We start from the raw sequence: 19,152 nt of genomic DNA, 5'->3' as shown, positions 1-19,152 counted from the left end.
AGATTACTCGTTTGCTGCGTACGCTATTTCGGCAATGACGTCGACGTATGCGTCAGGTATGCATATAGCGTTGCGGCAGGTATGCATGTAGAAAAAGGGAGTTTTGTGCAGCGCAAAAGCTTCCGCCCTACTTCACGCACGATAAAGTAAAGCGAAAGAATGGTCAAAAGAGAGGTCGTCAACCGCATTATAGTGAGCACAAACAGATACTATGTGCTGCTAGCATACACTTTCGGTAGTACTTACATGTTTACAGCGAGACATAACTTTTGGCCGCACACATCACGGATCGACGGTGGTCGCATGTTTGCATATAGCTAGCGGAAGTAGCAGCAGTGTGGTGGCAAGAAGTAAATATATGTTTATTAAATATATATTTGCATTACTATATCAATGCATAGTTGAAACTAGTGGGTAGACACCCCCTTAAGGGTTGGAAAGCCTTTTTTATTGTATACGTTTGGTTTACATCCGGCGCATGTGTCGGAGGCGGCGGCGGTGGCACAATGGCAGCAAATCCTTTGCCTAACATCGAGTAAGTGTACATATATACATACATATATTGTTTATACGTGTGCGTTTCAGTTTTACGCAACGCAATCACGTCGCAAAGGGTGGTTGAGCTACAATCAACATACATATGCACATACATACATACACAGCGAGCAAAATGGTGGAAAGTCATAATAGAAATAAGAAAAATTTGTTACATTTTGCAAAGAAAATTTTGTGCAAAGTGACAAAGGACCTGAATTAAATGTACGCGCATGCGCGCTTAGTTGCATAAAGGCAAAACATTGCGCAATTAATGCAATGCAATTAACACGATCAAAAGCGAGTGGCAATGTCGCTAACGACAATGGTAGTGTATAGTGAAACAGCTGCGACAAATTACCCAAACGCGGTGACGGAGCGACGCGTTGCCACTCGAGGCGTCGCACTGCGATCAGTTCAATTGATTCGCTTCGATGCGATTACCGGGCATGATTTATGGACGTATTATATACGAAAACACGTACAGCGGGAATCAAAGTATCAACCACCACGCGCCAATTTCGCAAGCAAACACAAAATGCAAGTAAAAAATATGCATGTGTGTATGTGTGGCATACTGAACGCATCCGCTTCCGCACTTCTGCAGCTGCTACATATAACATACATATGTATGTGTGTATGTATATGCTCATATTACGCTGAGTTTTATGATTTCTGTAGACAGAAAGGCGACGTCTCGCACCTACAACAACAATACCATTAATACAACAATCCAATTCAGACAGTGTTGTTGGTAAAACAAGTGCTCAGCCAATTTGTGTCACATGAAGCGATTGAGGGTGTAATATAGTATAGGGACTGCTTCAGACCACCCTAAGAATGCGTGCTAACACTAACTAATCGGGAACTTATTATAAGGCAACTACCGTTGGAAGTTCCCGTTCGTGCTACAGTTAGAGCAGCTAGCTTGGCTGGAATCTTGTTCGTATTATAAATTGGCAGCCTGCGATCGCGACAGTTGGATTGTAACTGTATAAGTTAGCTTGCCGCAACCAGACTACAGTGTCGGGCAAAAACGCCAAATTGAGAATAGTTGCAATCTCCAGCTATTAAAAGCGGCTAGCACTTTCTTTCTTTAAAAACAATAAGCTCACGTATTTGGTCGCACTTTATGCGTGTATACGTGCATGGCTACGAAAATTCACGAGTTTATAGTTTCTTGTAGTGTTTCCCACATTCATCGAGTTGTATACATACTTGAGATGCTATGACGTGGCAAATGTTGCAAGTAAAACAAAACGCTAGCTGCGCTTCGTCTGCCCTCGAACTTCGCACTAGCGCTTACCTTTTTACTGAGGGGAACACAACAAAAGACGGTAAACAGTAACTTGAGACGCTGTAGTGTAGGTCAGGAAAAAATCGACAATATGTATGAGTGCTGAGTGAGACACGCACAACGACAGAAAACTATGCCGGATGCGTGTTGACGATCGCATATGCTTATGAAAGTAGTAGTAATCGATCAAACTATTATTATCGCGTCCGGTTAGTCGATAGTATAGCTGCTATCAAACTCGCTTTGAAATTTAACAATTCTTCGCAGTATTTGGATTAGGCTATTTGCTAGCCAACGCGAACTTACGCTTGTTTTCGAAAGAATATTTGATTTTTGTACCTTGAATGGGGTATATTAAGTTTGACACAAAGTCTGTAACACGCAGAAGGAAACGTCGGAGTTGCTTTAAGGTAACTGCTGTCTGTCTGTTCTTTCTATAGCGAACCAGACGCTCAGTTTTTGAAATATCGATCTGAAATTTTGCACACATCCTTTTCACTCCCAAAAAGCTGCTTATTTTTCGTAAACACCGTTATCGCAGCACTATAGCATATAGCTGCCATGCAAACTGAGCGTTCGGAGTACAGTGCTTGTATGCAAAACTTTTGTATTTGACAAGATATCTTCACGAAATTTCGCACGGATTATTGTTCAATATAGTGGTACTATCTCCGAAGAAATTGTTTAGATCGGATGACTATAGCATATAGCTGCCATACAAACTGATTGAATAAAATCAAGATAAAGAAAAGAGTATAAATTTTTTGCTATAAGAAATGCATCTGTACAGTGTATTGTATGTTTTACATATCTAAGTAGCTCGTTGGATGATGGGGTATGCACCGATAAAAGACAAACTTCATTTTTAGTACCATCAATTTGTCGGTGCAAAACACTTAGCTGTTGCCAACTCTTGCTGTTAGTTTTTCGCTGGTGATTGGTAGACATGATTTATAACTCAAAAATCTCGTAGAACTTAATACCTAGTTTTCAGCAGTTCAGATTTTAGCTGAATAAAGTGCTGAATGAAGCTGAAAGACAAAGCGCAATCGCCGGCTTGGTACGGCGTTGCACTCTGGCAACTTAAGCTATTTGAAATGAGTCATTAGATTTATTTTATTAATATTAAATATTAAAAAAAACAAAAGGGGTTTCGTCACAGCAGAGTAGAATTATAAGGAACATAACAAAGGATTTAAAGCAAAACAGCTGGAACCTAATTTTCAAAACACAACTGCTCATGCAAAAACTTATAATCTGTGAAAGAAATCCAAATGGCCAAACGCAGTCACTTCTAATCCACCCTTAACTTATGCAAATATGGCGAAAACCCATAAAAAAAATGCACATAAAAAAGCAATTTATGCTGCTATGTTTACTTACACACACATGTCAGCAACAAAATATGTAAACCAAATCGACAAAACCTGAAAAGTCAGCCGATTGTGTAAGGCGCTTACAAGCCGGATGCCACTTAGAGCGGCAATACATACACATACACGCACACACACACACATATGTATGTATAGCAGTGCATGCAAAAGCACCCCGTTCGGCTGTTTACACGCTTCGTAGCCGAATAATGTATAGTGCTGAAGGATAATGAAAAATGCACTTACAACATCGCACGCGTGAATGCGCGCTCCTAAGGCAAGCGACAACTTGCAGGGTGGACGAAACTGGGCCGCGTCGCCGGCCAGTGCGTCGGCCTATACTGCTCTAATCACGTGTCACAAGCAGCGGCCAACTGCCAGCCAAGCCGCTGCTTCGCCGCATTGCTCGGTGCGCTGTGCTGGAAAATTAAGTACCCTCGAAGCGTTGCTCGACTTGCAAGCTTGCATGTAAATATGTGCATATCCTTTTACAATGCTGCCAGCCGTTTTTCTTGTAAATTTTTTTTTAATTTCACATTTTCCGTCTAAAATAAACATGCTCACATATCCTATATATGCTTGTATGTATGTATACACGTTTTAAACTAAGCGCTGTGGGGTGTTTTCAGCTTGCTGAGCTGATGTAAATGATTGGTTTTGGCCCCTTGGGCGTTGCCAAGCCGATCGCGTGTTGATCGTGGCATGTGTTTGTAAAGTTTACAACAAATGGCGTATTTCGTTGCATTTCGTACATGCTACGTTGTCTGTCAGCTGCATGGGTTCACAGCGGAAACCAAAGTATTCCAATTAATAATAATAATATATCACTGAGACCTTTTTTGACTGAGCTACTCGTCGGTGATATAGGTATTAGCTGTCCTTCGAGTATTTGATGTTGCACCAAGTTATGAGCGGAGAGTCAATGCTTTATCTAAAACTTCAGATCACAGGCTGCAATGCGATCGACAAGCGTATAATATTGGAAATACTAAATTAAGCCAGGACTCTATTCTTAGCACTCGAACTACGAACCGGTCAAAGTGACTGGCTGCATCATTTATTTATACCATTTTCTCTTTATTCCTATTTAAATTTAATGTCATGATTGCTATAAAATTTTTGTATAGAATAATATTATAGATTATTTTGTTCTTGCGCTTCTAATTTTCAGAGAGATAGAGACCTTTTTGAAACAGGTATATGGTAAATCTTCGTAGTTCTAGTGTTAGTATCATTTCGAGCTAAATTAACCTAGATGACAGCGTTACATAAAGTACACTTTGCATCCGATTAACTTCTCTCTGAGACTTGATGGTACAAGGCTTGAATTTAAATCTAAAACATAGAGATCTCATGAAAAGGGCTTTTATTTTTAAATAAACTTATATGTGCAAGCATCTAGAGAGATTGAGAGGGAGAAAGAAAGAGAGAGCGAGATAGAGAAAAAGAAAAGAGAGAGAGATAGTCCTTTTCAAACATATTCTTACATATTCATTGTACATATGTTGAGAGCAACCAGAGAGAGAGAAAATATAGAGAGAGAAAGATAGAGAGAGAGAAAAAAAGATAGAGAGAAAGAGAGAGAGAGATATTCCACTTCAAACAGTTTCTTATATATTCATTGTACATATATTGAGAGCAATACCTGTTAGGCGAAACTTTTTTAAATGCTAAGTCAAAATGGGGATCTAGCCAAGGCCTACAAGACTATAATTACTTGGAGTAGTTAAAGTACACGACACTATGAGCTGTATGATTAGTGAATCTTCAAGTGATTTATCTGGAAATTCTTAGATATTCTGAATCTTCAGCAGGTCTGAGATAAAGAAAAGCTGGAAAATTCGATTTCTAAGAGCCTGTGGCTGTATCCACATATATTTCAATATGTACTTTATTGGTGTGTCCTATAAATATACATATCGATAGATATTATACTTGTGTGTCTTATTTCTACTTGCATTTATTCTATAACATTTTATTTACAGTTTAGCCGCTGATCAGCTCGTTTACATTGGTTTGAGGGACATTGACCCGTACGAGGCGTATATCCTGAATAAATTGGGCATACGAGCGTTCGCAATGGATGTAAGTATACATTACGTGCATGAGACTATGCACGCATACTATATTAGCACAGTGGTGAATTTTGAGATTTTATAAATAAATAATTAAGGCATTTCATACGCCATATGAACTAGCGAGAATTGATTATAGTAGCTGAGCAAGGTAAAAGTGGTGATTAGTGATGTATTTGTCAATAACCGAACTGAGCTGACATAACCACAAACATAAATGTAGTGAGTTTGATTAGGGAAATGAAGGTGTGCCGCTTAGATATGCACATGAAGAACAATACAAGTACTAGAGAATAAGGGCACGGAGCGCAATGAGATCAGACGTGGACTCTAGCCCAGTTTGAGAATGTTTCTGCTAGCGCTCGGTCCTTCGACAGACTAGGCCAAACCGCCGAAAATATATATAATCAGCCACTCATAGCGTAATTAGCCGAAATTTCGACACTTAGGAAAAAAATGGCAATCTTGGGATATAGTACGAGGCGCAATATCAAATGAGCATTAATGTCGGCTCCTACAAAGCCGGCGTTTGTCTGCCGGTCATAAGATCCAACTCAAAAATTCATACAAGCATGCAAGTAGCGAGATCGTTAGCGAGTGTGAAGAAGCGAGACAACGCGTCGTCGATTTTTTTTTAGTGAAAACTTCTTTTTTGTAACACTGTGCGATAGGTTTTTGTCTGGTAACGAGCGGGTGGCACTGTCTGCACTGTCAGTCTGCGCTAACAATAGGGCATTTTCCGTGAGTCTTCGGCTTGCTACCGTAACTGTATGCACACATGTGTGTGTTGGCAAGTTTTATTTGTGTTGTCACAGAACTCGTTTGACAACCTTGTTACTTTCACTAGCGTTGGAACGCTGGCGCAACGGCGCTGACAACAGCAGGAGCAAGATCATTTTACTCTGAGCCCAACTGCATACACTGTAGCGATCATTGATATCCTTGCATGCGAGCTCATATGCATACACATATACACACACATACACAGTTAAGCGCAACTGTGTGACTTGCATTGATGCGAACGCGCTGCGGTGAGCAACCCCGAGTTCAATGCGGCGACTGTATTTTGTCCACACCTCGAATGTGGCGTGGCCGCAGCGGCAGCGTGGCGGTGGTGGTTGTAATGCGCGCAGGGTATAGGGTGCTAAACGCGTACAAAGGGTGCGCCGTGTTTGCCGTCACATGCAGGGACATTAATTTTTACAACGACGCGTCAAAAGGGGAATGAACCGGATCGGCGGCGCGGTGCATGTAGGCAAATTACAAAAAAAAGAAACGTAAATAATAAATAATTTTGTTGTTGTTGAACGTATATACATGCACACATACATATGTATGTATGCTTGCAATTCAGTACAGGCGATTTCCGCCTGCCGCACGTATAATCCGCATACGCCGTGCTTTAGTGGGGTGTTGCACTTTCCGTAGCTATTTTAGTATTTTATTTATGAGACGTGAAAATCGGTGCGTTGAAAAATTTCAATAACTTTTCTTGTGGGAAAATGCTTGCCTTACGCACAATGGCAACTGCATACGTTTTGCATACACTGCAAAAAACGTTAGCCCAAAGATCGGTTGCACTAATACAATAGCAAATGTGTGAGTAAAATAGTGCGGATTCAGCATAGTGAAAAAGCTCGAAGACTTTTGAGGCAGTTCAACGGCAAAGTAGACTAGATTATTGAGCTCGGCTCCAAACAGAAAGAGGACGCTTAGAAGATGAGAGAGAGAGAGACAAATATGCGGTGTGTACAAAGGAAAAGGTGAATTTTGAATTTTCGCGGGGTGTATACATTCGATTATCGATATTTTTTGTTTTTGTTATAAACGGACACATATGTTTAACAAGTGTACAAAATAGATATTGCTGAAAAAATAAGTACTTTTCAAAAAAAAAAATTCAAAATTCACCTTTTTCCTTTGAACACACCCCGTATATATCCGTTCTTAAGGTAGTTTAGCGCTATGAGCTGAGAATTGTGAAATTTATACTGACCTCCTGTTTCAATTATTGTGCTCAGCTCCAAAGCAGAAAGAACCGATGACCAACTAGCCGATCAAATATCTTTTTTTACACAGCAATCGAGTTAGAATAATGTTCTTTATATCTTTATTTAGTAAAGGTGATTCCTGAGATGGTACACAGGATAACTTACTATTTCCAAGACTCTTGCAAAAGGTTAAGGAATGCTTTTTTTTAGCACACAATGTAGGGACTCACTATTTCCAAAACTCTTCCCATAGGTTAAGGGCAGCTCTTTAAATTTACAAAACCCACAACCATGTGCAACTAAAACGCCAATGGAGCTCAGTTGAGCATACCAGATAGAGTAAAAATAAAAAATAGCTTTTATGATCGTGTTTATATAACTTAGGTGCGTTAAATCAAGACTGACTTGAACAAGTTTCTTTATAGCGACAGGTAGTATGCTACTTTACAGACCAAAGCGGTTTATTTCATAGCGAAATAACGAATTACTGCCGTTAAATAAAATGTTTAATATTTCTTAACTCAAAACTTTGTCTCACTTTTGTGTGTTTTTCTTTCCTTTTTTTTTGTAGTCTGTGGACAAGTACGGCATCTCTAAAATCATCGAGCGTACGCTGGACTCACTGAAGCCACAAAATAAGATACATGTCAGTTTCGATATTGACGCCTTGGACAAAGCCGTAGCGCCCAGTACTGGTACAGCTGTTTGTGCCGGCCTAACATTACGCGAGGGCATATCGGTTGTAGAGGCGCTACGTGACACGAATCGCGTGCAAGGCATTGATTTGGTGGAATTAAATCCAAGCTTAGGCAATGAGCAAGATGTCAACACCACAATTGCATCGAGTTTGGAAATATTGAAAAGCATATGCGGTTACAAGCGCAGCGGCAATTTCGCCAACATAAAGACGGATCTATTCGAGACGCTGAAAAATTAATATACTTACATATGGACGAGTACGTTTTAACTAATTTTTTACTAAGTACTTGCACAGTATATACATATATGTATTAATACATATATACATATGTGCATACGTTATATACTTAAGCAATAGTTGGAAATTCAAGTGTTATGACATACATACATAGACTTATATAATGATGAGTTGTTGGTTTTAAATTGTATATTTATTAGCTGTGAGCCACATTGTAATGCCAAATAAAAAATAGTAGCTTATTCTTACAAAGAACATATGAAAGATGTTTTGCTTAAAAATTATTTGTGACTTTAAACACTACGAACGCAGTGTAAAAAATCTTTTACGATGAACCTATGCAAATCGGCTACTTGGATGTTGGCTGCTCAGCAACGGCTATTGGCACAATCGTTGGAATGCTAGTTGTTGTAGTTGTGGCATTTAGTAGGCTTATGCTGTCAGACATGCTATTCGCCGTATTTATAAGATTATTCGACAATACTTTAGTCGTGAGCGCTGCGGAGCTAGCGCTTGCGAGATTCACATTCACAGCACCAGTTTCAACAGCGACATGTGCGCCACACTCGCGGTTAGCACTAGCGTGTTGCTGACTTAGTGTTTGCTGTAAGAGTTGCGGTGCAAATATATTGATGGTAAGGCGCTGCATAGAGACCAACATAGAATTTAAAATGCCTGCAATGAAATGCATAATAGTTTTATTAAGTGGCTTGTGTGTGTAGTGTTAGTAGTTGCGCATTTGCCTGAGATAACGATGATGCCAGCTATGATGGAACATAGTCGTATTATGAACTGCACGAGATTATCGCGATCGGTGCGTACAATGATCTTCAATGCCGACCAGTCGTATTTGAAATAGATGCCAGGCGAGCCGTACGAATTTTTGGTCGAGTCTAAATAAGCGGAATATAGTTATTTCAGAAAATATATTTACATATGTAGCATATATGCAAATAAAATATTACAAAATTTATACACACCCAATTGACGCACATTCTCTGACACTGAATATTGATACGTATTGATTGTTGTGAATGTATTGTGTATTTCGGTGGGTACGATTTTCAAAAAGTATTGTACCGTTGTTTCTTCATCGGCTACTAGCGTTTCGTCGCCTTCAAGCGGTTGTACGATGCGCCGTGAATATTGACCAAAACTTAAACGATTGATGCGATGCGTGAAATTAGCTGGCGTACGTCGAAAATCGATTGTCCAGTGATCGCCAAAGAGCCCAACAAATGGCTGCGCACCACCAACCAAGTGCAGAACTCCAGCGACCTGGATGTTTAAATTCATTTCATAAAATAATTACACGGTTGTAGGATAAAAATATTTATTCTAAAATATATATTTTCAAAATTACTGTTGATAAGATGTTAAACTTCTCTATGAGCGCATTTCTACCTCTACACTGCACTTTTTTAGTACTTACATAACTACGCATGTCAAAGTTTCCATACTTGCTTATCTTTTAAAAGTACATATTCAATTTACATAATTTTCGTACAATAATATTTATTTATATATAAAAATAATTTATTATTTACATACAGAAAATTACGATTTAAAAGCGAATTTCAATTCGTTATATAAAATATAATAATTATAATTATATAAAAGAAAATATATTAAATTTTATTTATCATGCTTTATAATTTCGGGTTTTCAAATAGCGGCCCTCTTGATATCTCTATGTCCGCGTATGGCTGCGTCTGTTCAATGTTGAGTGCGCGGAACTTTTTCAGCACCAATAGCGAGTAAAACTTTTGTGCCGCCTGTTTCCTGGTGTTATTCACGGTTAATGCAGACAATATTAGGCAATCTTGTTTTATTAAACGAGATTTAACGGTATAGAATAATTGTGCTGCTCGCTTATTGAGTACGCGTTCCTCAAATTGTTCATCTGTTTCGTTTTCCAATTGCTCTTCAGCAGGATTCGGCGGTGGTGGCGGTAAGTCGTAATCATTCCAATCTGTAGATATATCGCTAGTGCGTTGCGCCTTGCTTGCTAGTAAATCTGTTTGGATATTTGGTATATTCTCAGCTTCTTGCAATATAGATGACACTTGATCGGCTGGTAGATTGGGTAAATTATCGATATGTTCAATACTGGAATGATGCGGAGTTTGGTCTCCATGATGTAGACCTGCGGGCGTCACGTCGCCATGATTGAAATCATCGGATGCGTCGATGCCGTGATGCATGTTACTTGGCGTCAGAGGTAAATCATTGAGTGTTGTTAAATTATCAATACCATTGATTTCATTCATGCTTAGCATACGACTGGGACTGCGCATATTGTCAAACAACGAGCTCTCCGCCGGTGGCAATAAATTGTCGGCCAACGAATATTGTGCTTGACCAACACTTTGTTCGAGGTCGCGTACCGGTTCTGGTGCCGCCAGACTTTGTGCCGTCACATCCGCTGTGTTTTGCTGTACTGGTTGGAGCTCATGCTTTCGTTTACGACCACGCTTATTATTTATAACATTTGCATCATTTTCATTCTGTATATGCTCTATAGCCAACAAATCCGACGGGCCAAGTATAGAAAAGTCTTCGAGTACTGAACAACGTGACACTAAATGACGTTGATAATTTAAAAACAATGCTCTGGCCGGTATAGTTCTAGAAGGTAGTGAAAATAATTTTTCCACACCACCAGTTTCCTTCCAATAAGTTAATCGTTTTGTTGGCGGTGCCAAATCTAATGTGGTTACAATGTCCGTTGTGTTTGCCAATTGAGCCTTCATTTCCTCGCCAGATATATTTTTGACTTCATCAACAATTAGCTTACGCTTGCGTTTAGCTTTGGTGACACCTTTGTATGCTGAGGCATCTATAGGTGCCAAGGCAAAGCTTTCATCTTCATTCTGCAGTAATGTTGACTGGTCCAAAGGATTTTCATCTTCCTTTGAATTGCCTAAAGCTTCATTACCCTCATCTTTGTGAGCTTCTTTTTCTACTTCATTTGTCTCGGATGCATGTTCACAACTGGATGCTACAGATGGTGGTCTAATATCCATATGATCCATGCCGTCGTCATCAGATTCTTGTGCCGCACCAATGGCAGCTTTCAAATTATTGTCACTGGTATCTAATGGCGGTTCAGCAAAAAGATCGTCTTCAAACAGTTCAGGCTGTCCAAATTCATCCCCAAAACCATCTCCATCTAATCGTGAATTTGCCAAATCTGTATCGTTTAGTGTTATTTTTGGTTCATCTACCAATGTAACGTCCGCCATGCCACCATCACCAAATAGTTGATCATCGATATTGGCATCTATTGGACCACGTATTAAGTCAGGAGTATCACCTTCAAATCCCATATCACCAAAACCATCATCATGAATTGAAAGTGACAAGCTACCGCCATAATCCTCTCGCATAGTAATCTCATCTGCTCTAGATTGGTTTATCGCAAATTGTGCCTCAATGTCAATATCGTTCAACTCGGGCAAGGCTGTATCGAAATCATGAAATACTTCTGGCAGAGTGATTGCATTTACATTTGCTTCCCTATGTCCTTCAGGAAGATCAACCATGCCAGGCCTAAAAGCCATTTTGATCTTAACAAATGCTTCATTGCAATCCGCCAATAAATATTTTGCTTTCCGCGAATAAATCCTAACGACGCCCAACAATAGATGCCCTGAAGTGCGAAGCGCCAATTTTACTTTTGGTTGCATTATACCTTCCACGGATTTCTCAATATTAGTTTCGAATACATGCGCCTTTGTTATTTTCTTATCCCAGTGAGCAGCCAACCATACTCGGGCCAATGGGCCTTTTTTGGCCAAAATTAAATGTGCATAAAACATATTTTTTATAAATTTATATTAGCTACGCCACTATTAACCAAACATTTCTTTACAGCTTTCTTTTTAGCATTGGACTGTAAGAGTTGCCACCCTATACAAATATCTTTTTTATTTTGATGTGTATACGTTGTTGCCAATAAATTATTGAGTTGGAATACATAATTTCGGTTTTTATTTATTTTTTATTCTATAATGCCGCTTTCGTGCAATATATAAGATTATTTTGTGTCAATCTTCGTGAAATTGTTCAACAGCTAAATAAGTTACTAATATTTTAATATCGTCTCCGTATTTATTGGCACCATTTCGAATTCCCAATTACGGGAACTCGGAACAGAATTGCCATTTTCCATTTTATATGAACGAAAAGAAAACAAACTTATTTTACACATTGAATATTTTGTATAGCAAAAATTATATAAATTTTTTTAATTTTTCTCAATAACATTCAACCGAATTTATGAATTTTGACTTTCATTAAATTATTAAAACAACTTTCATACGTGTAGAGGTATATACATAAAACATGTTCTAGTCATTCAAATGTATAGTGCATACGTTGTATAATAGTATACCAACTATGTTTACATAAATAATACAACAGCGAGTAATATCAACTACGCCTGCAAAATAGCTAACTTGTTTGCTATTGTAGTATCAATATTTTCCCATATTCATGTTTTTTGAAATAAATCGAAAGCAATTACCTTATTAATACCCAATGTTCCGTGTAAACGGCATGCATCATATTGCTCCTCCGGAAGTTTCTTCAAGTTTCCTATTGGTTTCACATTCACTTCATTATTCTTAATAATATCTTTAAAAAGAATATCCGCAACAGAGTGATATTCTTCTCGCAAAAATGTATTCATATGCTGCATGCGTTCGAATTGGAGACGCTCCTCTTCAGGTAAAACCCACCAAGTACCTTCCCGTTGTAATGTACCATACGCGAATACATCCTGTTGTGTCTCATCCATTAGGTCAACGCCAGAAAGGGCTACACATTATAAATCAGTATTACTAATCGATCGTTTTATGTTACATTGTCATATTTACTTACAGGAGCATGGCATGGCTATGGTGATATCGACATGCATTTGTACTTTATCATCCATGTCGATGTCAGGTTCAAATTGATAAATAAGATCAGCTTCTTTGTAATAGCATACCTCCTTGTAAATGAGGTAAATAATGAGCAAACGACTTAACAAAGATACTGAAGACGAGATAGGATCAAATATTATAGCGCTTCACTTATTTTAGTGCATACATGAATATGTTTGTTTTTAACTTACATGTACCCCCTATTTCTGTTGTTTCTGTATATTTTTCCGGCACTTTCTTGAACGCATCCAAATTTTTTGCCAATTCAATAAGATTGTTTTTATCACCACGATAACGCAAAGTTGCTGTCATATTCGAACACCATTTAACTAATTTATAGCAATATTAACAAATTTTATGAATATATTGACGATGTGTCCAAACAGCTTCGAAACAGCTGTAATATGAAAACAATCGATAGTTGGTAACGCTATGTAGAGAGTGTTGCCATAAATTCAAATATTTTTCCAGAGAATGTAGTTTTTTTTTATATTTTACATTCTCTGATTGTTCTGTTTCTACAAGTTGAGTGGGCAGCACTGCCAAGCACGGATGGCAGAGAACGTAAAATGATATACGTTCTCTGCGTATGGACACCATTTTGATATACCAAACGACGTATTTCGCCATAAAAGTTTTGTGACAGCGGCCTTTGTTAATGAGACCAGAAATTTGGACGATTATAAACGTTTTTATAGAATATATTGTGTATAAATAAATAAATTAACATTTAAAATATATTCATGGCTGCCAATTGGATAAAAATTACTGAGAGGTGATTATCAATGAATATAGTTTTTAAAATTTATAAAATTGTACAATTTTTCTTTGAGTTTTAAGACATTTTTCGTAAGGATGTAAAACTAAAATATTTATATATCTATTGAAATCCGGGAGTATAAAAACGTTTTTTTACTTTGTAGAGCACGAGAGGGTATAAAAATTATAAATGCGCTACCTTATGATACTTTTACAACAGTGCTAAGTTTTGTTCATCGGCAAATGATACCGGCGACAACTGAGGATGTTATAGAGCCAGAAAATGCTTTGGAAGAATTGGAACGTTTAGTTGGTGTACCACGTGCCGATTTTCTTCTAATGATTAAAACTTTTTCCTACATTTTACGACGCACGTCTACATTTGTCATCAAACCAACTCGATTGCACGCTGAATTACGAGAAAAGCTGCAGCTTCAAGATGATGCGAAAATCGATGCAATTGTTAGGTTATGGGTCCGCCAAACGACTCCAATAATGAATAGTTTGGCGTGTGAGCGTTATGAATCAAATGAGATACAAGATGTGGCGTGGAAATTAAATGTGGAAATCTCATCGCATTGTGAGCAACGTGAGAAAAATGCTTTGGCCATGTTGCAATTAAAAACTGGAACAGGGGAAGACATCAATTTAGAGATGAACCATGAAGAGTTGCTGCAATTATATAATCAGTTCGAGTGTATTCAAAACGAATTAGATGCCTTAAAACATCAACAGGCGGAGCAAAAGGCTTAGAAATTTGATAGAAGGTGGAAACTCGTAAATTTGTGAGTAAGCTCAATTTATGTGTAGTAACATTAGTATTATTAAAATTAAGCTATATTTAGTTTAGAAAAATTTTGTAAAACGTTGTAAGGAAAACTAATTTCAGTGCAAGGAATATACGTATTGGTAGTAAAATATTAGTCAGTTTTAAAGTAAACATTTTTACGTGCAAAAGTTGCAATCTTGTAGTAAACCCAGAAACAGGGATAACATATATTTGAAAAAGATATCTCTTGGTAATTCCCGACTTTCAAATTGAAACGAATTACATTTGCAAATGTGCAAATCAAATGATGTATAATGTTCAATTGAATCGCTAACAGAGCTGGAGGAAAACACCGGTACCGATTCATATCAAAGGTGAGAAATGTTGAATTTCATAAAAAAAATCTAAATATTTTAAGAATTAAAAGTTACAGTGCATTGTTAGTTTCTACAAAGAAAATGTAGTTGTTAATGGTTTCCAATAGAGCACAGACCACTTCACATATGTATACGCGAATGTTTTTGGCACTGTAGTACGCAGAAAAAAGACCGTACTGTACCAACTGCGCCCCGCATCATTGCCGCTCAGCACTGATATTCTTCATATTCGAAATTCGGTTTTGAGGTCACATCAAACGAACCGGGTAATATCACATGATTTGATCCACACATCACGAAATGGGTAGCAGGCCTAGCTAGCAGCGTTTCTTATATAGGCGAGCAAACCAATCCTTATTTAGGGTCACATCACACGAACCGGGTCTTATCACATGATCTGATCAACACATCACGAAATGGGTAGCAGGCCTAGCTAGCAGCGTTTCTTATATAGGCGAACAAACCAATCCTTATTTAGGGTCACATCACACGAACCGGGTAATATCACATGATTTGATCCACACATCACGAAATGGGTAGCAGGCCTAGCTAGCAGCGTTTCTTATATAGGCGATTCTTATATAGGCGAGCAAACCAATCCTTATTTAGGGTCACATCACACGAACCGGGTAATATCACATGATTTGATCCACACATCACGAAATGGGTAGCAGGCCTAGCTAGCAGCGTTTCTTATATATGCGAGCAAACCAATCCTTATTTAGGGTCACATCACACGAACCGGGTCTTATCACATGATTTGATCCACACATCACGAAATGGGTAGCAGGCCTAGCTAGCAGCGTTTCTTATATAGGCGAACAAACCAATCCTTATTTAGGGTCACATCACACGAACCGGGTAATATCACATGATTTGATCCACACATCACGAAATGGGTAGCAGGCCTAGCTAGCAGCGTTTCTTATATAGGCGAGCAAACCAATCCTTATTTAGGGTCACATCACACGATCCGGGTCTTATCACATGATCTGATCAACACATCACGAAATGGGTAGCAGCCTGCTACTAGCGTTTCCTATATTCGACAAGCCACCCGGCAGGTTACTTATTGTTTTTACATATTTTTTCCTAAGGTCCTTCAAATGTTTTGATGCGTCATCGTTCTTCTCTACTTTTAAATGTATAAAATCTGAGATATGGAAGAATAGTAACAGCATGAAATTGTTGTCTCGCGGAAGTATTAGAAATTCGTCGAGGTTGTTTAAGACAAGCTATGTCAAATATCTTTTACCACGGGTGGGGAAAATAAATGATAGACAAGTCTTCTATGAGAAATATTTCATTCTTGAAACGGTTCTGGCGCGCTCAGCAATGATCTTCCAATTAGAAAATGCCCTGGTGTAAGTATGCTGTTATCCTCGCAATCTTCTCCAGTAGTATAAAGTGGGCGTGAATTCAAAACTGCTTCAATTTGTGTTAACAGCGTAGTCAACTCTTCATATGTGAGAGTATTATCTCCTATGATGCGCTTAAGGTGATATTTCATAGATTTAACACCTGCCTCCAAAATTCCTCCAAAGTGAGGACTTGCCGTGGAAATAAAATGCCACTTGATGCCTTCTCTTTCCATAATTGGGGCAATAATTCTGTTGTTTGCAATAGCCAGTTTCAAGACATCCTTTTGATCCAGAGGGCTCTTCGTTAAGAAGGTGGAGCGGATCTCTGCCTCCTTCCACCAATTCTTCTTGTCCTTGCCGACAATCTTGGAGAATTTGTAAACATCCAACTTCACTACCTGGTACCCAGTTTCGCCCGGCGATGTCCACGTAACGTATCGATCTTCCGCATTTCTCACAATAGATTGTGAGATTTGCCCAGTGATCGAGGTTGAAGTCGATACTGGCAATAACTCTTCGAGAAAATCGTCGTTCAATACTATAGCCTCGCTTAATACGCTCAATGGAGGCACACCGGCTACTGTAGTTGTGATAGGAGCAATCGTGGATAATGTGGTAGTAGTCGTTGTGTTCACACACAATAAGGACGGCTCCCCGGTGTTTTTCATGTAGGTCTCTAAGAGCAGATCCACTAACTTGGGATATACGCTCCTTTTTGAAAATGTCGTGTAGCACTCTTCTTTTTGGAGGATTTTTTTGAAATCCTCGAAAGAACAACTCGCGAATTCTATCCCGAGGACCTTCATTGCTTTGAGACAATTCAATATCCCTTGTTTCATCACAATAATGGTCCTCTTCCATGGTAAATTGTGGCTTTTTACCGCTATTCGCTCCACATCCCCCAACACATGAATGATCTTCCCCAAGAATACTTCTTTTTCCCATAATAACTCGATTAGCTCCACAATACTTACGAGAACTATTAATCCACTCTCTTGTAAACTCATACGTGCTCTCATCTGTTGACTCGTCTCTGGTTCTAGAAATTCTTCTTTTTCTTCCTTGTTTATTTCTGCTGCAACTCGTAATTCCTGAAGTATGTCCTGCGTCCACGGAATTATAATCTTGGGAGTTTCTGCTGGCGCAACTTCTCGAACATCGTCGCTTTCTTTCCACTGCTTTCCTCGTCGTCGCTCACTGGCTTGATCGCTATCGGCTTTAAGGTTTGCTCCTTCCTCGGAGCTGGGATAATTTTCACATTCTTGATAATTGGTTTGTTGGACATCTTCATTATTATTGCTCTGACTCTGTTCACTTTCACTATATTTATAATAGAATGACTCAAAGGGAGGCCATGTAGCTACCGTTGGTCTGGGGTCCATGTCTTGGTAGGTATTGTAGAGACCTGTAAGCTCATCTACAAACTGTGCCAAGTATAGGCTGTGGTACTGGGCGTTAGACGCAGTACTTCCAGAAGCCAGTATTTGCTTTGCTACGGCTTGTTTTATGATTAGAGGCCCCGGTTGGCCCTTTACCATGAATTTTTTCCCTTTGGCTAGCACTGTTCGATCTATTGCGCTTAGCAGATTTACTTCCTCTGGTGTTGGGGTGTAAAAAACGTTTGTTACCTGGTTGCTTTGTGTTGGTAACGTCGACCCTCCTGCCCGAAATTCGGTATAGAATGAAGCCACATATGAGTGTGGCAAAGATGCCCAGGTAGTGTAACACTGGGACTTGCATCCACCTAGGTTTGCTCTGTCTGTTCCGCGGATGTAGTTGGTCAATGGTGTTATCTTGTCCCCGACCACCGACGGAGGTGACCGGAACCAAGTTGACAGATTCAAAACCGAATCCCGGCATGACGATGGCCCGTTTGTGTCTGCTGAATCTTCCGACATCAGCAAAGTCAACTTACTGTTTTTGCCTGTTTTTGTTCTTAAATACTAAAGTAGAAGGATATATAATAAAAGAGAGAATAATGTGTATGTGTATATAATTTTTTTTTTTTTTGCTCTTCGCTGTAGAGACTTTTGATTTTACTGTGTATTCTTGTTATATGTTTTTGCTTGGTGACCTAAGTCGTGCAGGTTTTTTCGCCAGCGTGTCTTCTCTCGTTGTGCCCTTACACTCGCGTTTTGTCCTCGTCCTTCTGGATCGTTGTCCCTTATTCCGGATCGTAGTCCTTATCGGTTAGTAGTCGGGATCGGTTGTCTCTTGTACATTTGAGTTAAAAATTCAAAAAAATGATCATCACTTGAGTCATTTCCGGTGACTCGAAAAAAAGGCGTCCGTAATACTGCTATGTTTTATTATGTTTCATCGGGTGGCGCCATCTACTGAGCCAGTTATAACAACACATTATTGACATTCGAAAAGCGCGCAATAATCAAACATGAAGGAATCCTAGACACGTCTAGGTATTCTTTTGCACTTATATGAAAATTTATTACTTGTAGGAGTTTAAACACTTAGCATTTATATGAAAATTGTTACTTCTTAGACTTTATACAATTAATACTTATGTGGAAATAAGTGGAAATGCGTTATGTTTGACGGCTAATCGTAGAAGATTATTTCTTATTCGTTATGACTTATATACCATATTGTGCCTACATGTATGTATATAATTTTCGTTCTTCCTTATGCAATTCCTACTATTGTAAAAATTAATATTATGTTCGCACCGAATTGAAATCCTCTTGAAAACATAAATCGAAGCTGTCGTTGTTTCAAACTTATGTATGTCAATCG

At 38.8% G+C, this 19,152-nt stretch overlaps 4 protein-coding genes across 4 annotated transcripts in view; 2 read left to right on the top strand and 2 right to left on the bottom strand.

The window, feature by feature from the left end:
- The window catches only part of arg (arginase), a 36,503-nt gene extending 28,041 nt beyond the window's left edge, over positions 1-8,462 (top strand). The window contains exons 4-5 of the mRNA XM_014242462.3: positions 5,190-5,289; positions 7,842-8,462. Coding sequence (XP_014097937.1) covers positions 5,190-5,289; positions 7,842-8,207 — 466 coding nt within the window. The 3' untranslated portion in view covers positions 8,208-8,462. The remainder of the gene's footprint in view (positions 1-5,189; positions 5,290-7,841) is intronic.
- On the bottom strand, positions 8,379-13,548 carry LOC106623073 (endoplasmic reticulum-Golgi intermediate compartment protein 2). Its single transcript, XM_014242457.3, has 6 exons — positions 13,327-13,548; positions 13,092-13,247; positions 12,736-13,028; positions 9,188-9,485; positions 8,951-9,100; positions 8,379-8,882 (listed from the first exon to the last, which is right to left on the bottom strand). The coding sequence occupies exons 1-6, from the start codon at positions 13,445-13,447 to the stop codon at positions 8,557-8,559; spliced, it is 1,344 nt and encodes a 447-aa protein (XP_014097932.3). The 5' UTR covers positions 13,448-13,548; the 3' UTR covers positions 8,379-8,556.
- Positions 9,524-12,212, bottom strand: vtd (RAD21 cohesin complex component verthandi). Its single transcript, XM_014242455.3, has one exon. The coding sequence runs from the start codon at positions 12,026-12,028 to the stop codon at positions 9,857-9,859; it is 2,172 nt and encodes a 723-aa protein (XP_014097930.2). The 5' UTR covers positions 12,029-12,212; the 3' UTR covers positions 9,524-9,856.
- A 183-nt stretch (positions 13,549-13,731) lies between the features above and the next one.
- Vlet (COMM domain containing 10 protein valette) lies at positions 13,732-18,866 on the top strand. The gene is made up of 2 exons (XM_014242463.3): positions 13,732-13,910; positions 14,059-18,866. The coding sequence occupies exons 1-2, from the start codon at positions 13,879-13,881 to the stop codon at positions 14,645-14,647; spliced, it is 621 nt and encodes a 206-aa protein (XP_014097938.1). The 5' UTR covers positions 13,732-13,878; the 3' UTR covers positions 14,648-18,866.
- Positions 18,867-19,152: the final 286 nt, after the last annotated feature.

The sequence above is a fragment of the Bactrocera oleae genome, chromosome 5 (genome assembly GCF_042242935.1).
Source record: "Bactrocera oleae isolate idBacOlea1 chromosome 5, idBacOlea1, whole genome shotgun sequence".
In the NCBI taxonomy this organism is placed as follows: domain Eukaryota; kingdom Metazoa; phylum Arthropoda; class Insecta; order Diptera; family Tephritidae; genus Bactrocera; species Bactrocera oleae.
This window is presented reverse-complemented; position numbering and strand designations above follow the sequence as displayed.